Raw genomic sequence first — 7,627 nt, 5'->3', positions numbered from 1 at the left:
AGTGTTCTGTGAGTGAAAATATATCTGTGCTAATCATATACTCACACACTGGCGAGTAAAATCTGAGAATTGAGTAGCCATTGGCTAATATTAGACATCATTTAGTCGCCCAGAGTGAAGATTTAGTCGCATATGCGAGTGATTTACTCTCAATATAGAGGGTTGACAGTCTATGAGCACGAAGCGCTTACAATGTGCGCACATTAAGCGCTTCGTGTTAAAAACTGCAAAGCACAAAGGGAAGAGAAATTGATGCGTAGTGTATTATATCTGTGCAACAGTTATTGAGCCTTTCTTTTAACAGTTTTAAATTTCAGTTACTGTGCACGTTAAAAACTATTTATAGTCTTTTCTACGCCCGTGTTTTGTTCTCACAGACACCCGGTAGCAAGTAACAAAACATTAAACTCCGGCAAGAAGATAAAGTCCTTTTTGCAAAATCATAGACATGTATTTACAAATGTATAAAAATATATAAAAATGGCACTATCGGAGCCGATACCCGAAATGAATATCGGATCGGCGCATCCCTAATGAGTATAATAATGATTCAAACATAACACTAAGCCAAACACCAAAAAACAACTACATATGTGTATGTACAGCCACACACATATACATATATATAAATACATTCACTATATATATATTATTTCATTTCCATTTTGTATGTTGAAGTACTGAAGTAACTCAAATTAAATAAAACTAAAACTTAATAAAAAAACTATTTAGACATAATAAAAAACGAATAAAATGACAACATTACTACAACTGTAACTAAAACTAAAATAGATAACTAATACAAATCAAACTACATTAGTTTATCAGTAATCCTAAACAAAAATAGCACTGAGCCAAACACACATGCTAAAATAACAAGTTACTGACACCGTAAGAAATGGTTATAAAAAACTGAAACAGAAGTGAAACAAGTAGTAGGAAAGAGGAGAAATAAAAAGCGATACTTATTATTATTATTATATATATATGTATATACAGTGGGGCAAAAAAGTATTTAGTCAGCCACCAATTGTGCAAGTTCTCCCACTTAAAAAGATGAGAGAGGCCTGTAATTTTCATCATAGGTATACCTCAACTATGAGAGACAAAATGAGAAAAAAAAATCCAGAAAATCACATTGTAGGATTTTTAAAGAATTTATTTGCAAATTATGGTGGAAAATAAGTATTTGGTCAATAACAAAATTTCATTTTAATTCACTTTTCTAAATTCAATGCATTTCTGTATCCTGTTTCAACCCCATTTCATATTCAGCTGAAAAAAATGTAAAATCCATTTTTAATTCAATTCTAAATGGCTATTTATGTGATTTTTCTGTCTATAAGATCCTTATGTAAAGGTTTCTCTGATGTGTGACGGCCGAAGACTGAAGAAAAGGAAAACGTCAACGAAAAGGAACACTCTCAATCCTGTCTACAATGAAGCCATTGTTTTTGATGTTCCACCTGAGAACATCGACCAAATAAGTCTTTTAATAGCAGTAATGGACTATGACCGGTAAGATACTAATGTGTCTTTTTAGCTTCTAACTTAAAACTAGCGACATTACTCACATCATAGTATTATGTCATTGTCACATTTACATCTGAGCAAACTGAAGAAATGATCAAACGCATTCGAATATGTCGTGTTTGGAAAGTCTGAATTATTTTAGAAAACTGATTTGTTCAAACAATTCAATTACATGAAGAGGTTCAGAAAATGACTGATTCATTGTTCATGCACAGTGTTTTACACCTTTTAAAAAACACCTTGAATAGCTTTAATATAGCAAGCTGCCTTTTATCTTGTACTACTATATATTTTTTAAACTGTTGCATGAATATAGTTGGGCTTGTTGAAAAGACCAACATATGTAAGCAGCAAGCATCCAAACCAGCATAAACCAGCTTGGTCTTGTTAGATAAGCCTGTCTTTTCAAAGTCGCTTCCCCAACAATATTGTTAGCCCTTCAGTTTTAGCAGAGCTAATCCAAACGTACAGCTAGCAGCGTGGAGGGAGCTTGTGAGTGTTCACTGTCAAATCTGAACTGAAAAAGAGTCTCGTTTAAATTATATATGCTTTTAATTTTTGCCAAGCACAGTGCTCAGAGACTATAGAAGTTTATTCTTAGTGCTGGTGGGTGATCTGAGGAACAGCCTGAGCTGTATATTCCCAATGCAGCGAGAGATTCATATCAGATTTAGATCACTGTCCTGTTTGAGAAGTACGAACCGCAGCATTTAAGTATCTCATCGCTGCTGCTAAAACAAATGAACAGAGAATGGATGGAGACAGAGAGAGACCTAGTGTCCTTGTGATGTGTATTGAAAGGTATATGAAAATATCTTGCAAAAATCATCATATTTTCATTGCTAAAAGTGGGTAGACGACACTTTAAAGTTGGAAGAGACTAGAGACATTGTTTTGGAGGTGTCATGGTTCAGCTGTCACTTTTAAGCTTGGATATGCTCTTCTCATTCACAGCATAGGTCACAATGAGGTTATTGGCGTGTGCCATGTGGGAAACAGAGCTCAGAGTTTGGGACGCGATCACTGGAATGAGATGCTCACATATCCACGCAAGCCCATCGCCCGCTGGCATCTGCTTGTAGAGGTACTGTTGAGCTTACGATTATCACTGTCAATTTCAACAGAATGATTTGTTTTCGGAGATGTGTTTGGAGACCTAGATTCACTAATAGCCTGTTAATTACATTTGCTGATGTTTTGAGGTCTTCTGAATCAATCAAGTAAATCTTTAAATACTCTTGGATCCAGGGCTGTTCATTCTGAGTATTCTTACAGATATTATAAATAATAAAAAGGTATATTTAAATGTTAATATACATATCTGTTTTGTAAGCAAAAGGCACAATGCCATCTTTTGAGAAAGAGCTGAAGAAGCCCACAGTATGATGAAATGTCCTCATGCATAGCAATGGGGAAAATGACATATTCAAACATAATGACATTGACAGTATAATGGTATTCAATTATTTATTTTTATATTGTTTTATTTACTCTTATGTATTTATTCTTATAAATGTATTTATATAGTTATATTTATTTTTAATAATAATATTTTATATAGATTTATTATTTTGTATATTTTATTATTTATGTATTTATTATATTATTATTTTGTTTATTACTTATTTGTATTAGTGTATTTTTAATGTACATTCTTTTCAAACTTGTGCAAAATACTCACATACTTGACATACTTTGATATTAGATTTGCTTTAAACCCCATTTTATTTGAATTTTATATTTAATTTTTGTATTTATTTGCTATAATTTTTTATTTTAAATTTGTTAATATTATTTGTATTTAAAATGTTTGCTCTTATCAATTTATTTATATGCTTACATGTATTTTTAATTATCATGTTATACTATATTTAGTTTATTACTACACTATTTTTAATGTACATTGTTTTCAAAGTTACAGACTTGATATACTTTGATATTACTTTGATATTATTTTTATTTTTTATATTCCCAATGCAGCGAGAGATTCATATCAGATTTAGATCACTGTCCTGTTTGAGAAGTACGAACCGCAGCATTTAAGTATCTCATCGCTGCTGCTAAAACAAATGAACAGAGAATGGATGGAGACAGAGAGAGACCTAGTGTCCTTGTGATGTGTATTGAAAGGTATATGAAAATATCTTGCAAAAATCATCATATTTTCATTGCTAAAAGTGGGTAGACGACACTTTAAAGTTGGAAGAGACTAGAGACATTGTTTTGGAGGTGTCATGGTTCAGCTGTCACTTTTAAGCTTGGATATGCTCTTCTCATTCACAGCATAGGTCACAATGAGGTTATTGGCGTGTGCCATGTGGGAAACAGAGCTCAGAGTTTGGGACGCGATCACTGGAATGAGATGCTCACATATCCACGCAAGCCCATCGCCCGCTGGCATCTGCTTGTAGAGGTACTGTTGAGCTTACGATTATCACTGTCAATTTCAACAGAATGATTTGTTTTCGGAGATGTGTTTGGAGACCTAGATTCACTAATAGCCTGTTAATTACATTTGCTGATGTTTTGAGGTCTTCTGAATCAATCAAGTAAATCTTTAAATACTCTTGGATCCAGGGCTGTTCATTCTGAGTATTCTTACAGATATTATAAATAATAAAAAGGTATATTTAAATGTTAATATACATATCTGTTTTGTAAGCAAAAGGCACAATGCTATCTTTTGAGAAAGAGCTGAAGAAGCCCACAGTATGATGAAATGTCCTCATGCATAGCAATGGGAAAAATGACATATTCAAACATAATGACATTGACAGTATAATGGTATTCAATTATTTATTTTTATATTGTTTTATTTACTCTTATGTATTTATTCTTATAAATGTATTTATATAGTTATATTTATTTTTAATAATAATATTTTATATAGATTTATTATTTTGTATATTTTATTATTTATGTATTTATTATATTATTATTTTGTTTATTACTTATTTGTATTAGTGTATTTTTAATGTACATTCTTTTCAAACTTGTGCAAAATACTCACATACTTGACATACTTTGATATTAGATTTGCTTTAAACCCCATTTTATTTGAATTTTATATTTAATTTTTGTATTTATTTGCTATAATTTTTTTTTTAAATTTGTTAATATTATTTGTATTTAAAATGTTTGCTCTTATCAATTTATTTATATGCTTACATGTATTTTTAATTATCATGTTATACTATATTTAGTTTATTACTACACTATTTTTAATGTACATTGTTTTCAAAGTTACAGACTTGATATACTTTGATATTACTTTGATATTATTTTTATTTTTTATTTTTAGTTTATTGCTTGTTTGCATTATACACTATTTTTAATTTTACATTCCTTTCATAGTTGTGGAAAATTCACACAGGGCTTTGTGTTTTCTCTTCTTAAACCACTCTCCCTCGAGGAAACTTAAAGGAATATGTCTCAAGATCATTTCGCTATCAGATGAGCTCTCTTCTCGGCTCACTCAGGCTACAGTTGTGCTTACCTGCAGTCGTGAATGCAGTGATGGACAGCTGTCTTTCCTCAGTCCACTGGTGTTTGGATTTCATATTGTTTTCTCATTGTGTTGTTGATATTATGATAACTCCGTTTTACTGATTTATTTGATCAGAAGTAATTATTTTTCGTAAGATCATTTAGTAAGATCATTTTGGTCAAGGTAGTTATGCAATTGACAGACTCTTTTATCCAAAGCAACATTTCATTGAAAGCATAATACATTAAATGTGGTCATGCATTCTATTGGAATTGACCCCATGACTTTGACGTTCCTAATGCGGTGCTCTACTGTATTTGGCTTTCTGACATCTGAGATTTTGGAATAGCTTAAGTACAAATGTTTTAGTTTTAGGATTGGGAAGAAAGTGATTACTTCTGAAACTTTCGGTATGTTTACATAAGATTCAATGTCTTATCATATACTGCCTTTACTACATCATGCGAAACAGCAGTGGAAATGTTATTGGAGTCAACCAAACCTATTAAAGTTTGCTGCAGAAACAAACTATAAAAGCCAGTGAAAAGTTATTATTTCAGGTGATAATATTTAGTAAGAAAAGTCTAGTGTAATGTCTTATTTTTGTTTACTTCTGACCCCTTTGAAGAATCCCATAAAGTCTCTTTTAGGTTAACACCATAGACTGTATAAAAACATGGACGTAGTGTCCGTGACGTCACCCGTAATTTTCTGAAGAGCGTTTTTGAAGCTCAAAGTGGGCGGAGTGGGCCGTCGCCATCTTGGCAGCGTGTTTCTCCCGGATAATTGAAAATGGGCAAAAAGGCGTGAGCTGGTTGCTGAAGCCATGCCCACCTAGCTTGACGGTATTGTAAAACTCAAGTGGCCACACCCTTAATTATGCAGTACTTTAAGTCTTAATATAATTTAAATGGATGAGTTATAAAAAAATTCACCCCATTGTCATGAAGGGCAAAATTAGCTATATAGACCAAAATCATTTTTGAACCAGGCTGTAAACATGTTTTTTTCTGCTGTAAAGTTGGGCATTTTAACATTGCCATTGACTCCCTTTTGCAGCCAGCCTCTAGCGGCCAGTTGACGAATTACAGTTTAAGTCACTTCTGTGTTGGCTTCACGAGAGAGAGCGGGAGGTTGCCGCTTGGTTAACACTCATTTTCATCATCATCTTTCCCTTTTTTAAAGGCTTTTCACACATTACTGCTCTGAAATCTTGTTTGCAAATCTTTGACCTCTCAGGGGCACAGAATACACATCTTCAATAATTCACAATTCCTGTCCTTCTCAACCATGTTATGCTCCCGGAGCCGCCATAATATTAAACAAAAAGGGAAGCCAAAACCTCTATAGCCTCGGCACAAATTGCATAAACAAATACGAAAATCACATCTCAGAAGACAGAGGTCAGCATTACGTCAGGCAAAACAAAGACCAAGACAAAATTGAAGTCGATGAAAGGGTTTCATGAAGATTTTTGCAGCCGTGGCACAGTCACAATTGATCTGAAGGCAAAAACGAGCCATTCAGGTGCTAAGAGGGCCATTGTGACAATACACTCATAATGACATTGCAGCACTTCAGCCCTTCAGTGTCACGGAATTCAATTTCATTTCCTCCCACGATGTGTATTACGTCTGTGCTTTAAATATGATTTTCAACATCTGATCTGATTTGAGTTCTCCTCAGCTAACCCTGATTTTTCTCTCTGGCAGTGGGTTGGTCAAAGCACGACCGGCGGTAGCCAAGGCTCCTATAATTCCCTGAGGACACCTCCTTCCCCATAATGGATGCCGTCAAATTTCAGCCATGGAGACACCCGGCAAGGTCCAATTCACAACTTTAATAAAAAGTAAAGGGCGAGAGAGAGAAAAATATCTTGGTCCTGTTAAAGGTCACTTTAAATATGTGCACACATTCAATGCAGTAAACACCCAGGACCCTTTAGACCTCAAATTTCCTGGATAGAAGAAGAGTGTCAGGCCCACTGCATGTGAAGTGACTGTGTGTGAGCCATGGACGTTGTTCTGCTTTTGTTAAAAACTTTAGGTGAGAGGTAAGTATTTTTGACATTGTCATGTTTTACGTATCTGTATTAACACATTGTAATACACTAATATAGTTTGAAGTGTGGTGCATGGAGTCTATTTTGTGGTATTTTATTGTAAAATCTTGCTGTATAAAAATATATAAGAAATGCATAAAAAGACTTGAGTCATGATTTATGCCAAAATCAAATATTGAAAAGAAACAAAAACTATTATCATTTAAAAAAAAAAAAAAAATTATCATGAGATTAATACAAGGCTACATTTATTTGATCAAAAATACAATAAAACAGTAATATTGGGATATTATATTATTCATATTATATTATTACAATTAAAAATAGCTGTTTTTTTATGTATTTTAAGATGTAATATATTCCTGTGATGGCAAAGCTGAATTTTCAGCAGCCAATCACTGACAAAATCATGCTAATATGCTGATTTGGTGCTCAAGAAACATTTTTTGTAATTATTAATATTGAAAACCGTTACACTGCTTAATTTTTGTAGAAATAATTAACAATGAGGAGCATTGAAATATAAATCTTTTGTAACATTATAA

At 33.0% G+C, this 7,627-nt stretch overlaps 1 protein-coding gene across 1 annotated transcript in view; it reads left to right on the top strand.

Annotated features, from left to right (window-relative positions):
• LOC107589193 (synaptotagmin-9-like) overlaps positions 1–7,211 on the top strand; it is a 44,219-nt gene extending 37,008 nt beyond the window's left edge. The window contains exons 8-10 of the mRNA XM_016277558.1: positions 1,347–1,518; positions 2,488–2,617; positions 6,733–7,211. Of these exons, the coding sequence (XP_016133044.1) occupies positions 1,347–1,518; positions 2,488–2,617; positions 6,733–6,804 (374 nt within the window). The 3' untranslated portion in view covers positions 6,805–7,211. The remainder of the gene's footprint in view (positions 1–1,346; positions 1,519–2,487; positions 2,618–6,732) is intronic.
• Positions 7,212–7,627: the final 416 nt, after the last annotated feature.

Source organism: Sinocyclocheilus grahami, unplaced genomic scaffold (genome assembly GCF_001515645.1).
Source record: "Sinocyclocheilus grahami isolate Dianchi unplaced genomic scaffold, SAMN03320097.WGS_v1.1 scaffold113.1, whole genome shotgun sequence".
In the NCBI taxonomy this organism is placed as follows: Eukaryota; Metazoa; Chordata; class Actinopteri; order Cypriniformes; family Cyprinidae; genus Sinocyclocheilus; species Sinocyclocheilus grahami.
Note: the sequence above shows the minus strand (reverse complement) of the source record. Positions and strands in the feature narration are given on the sequence as shown.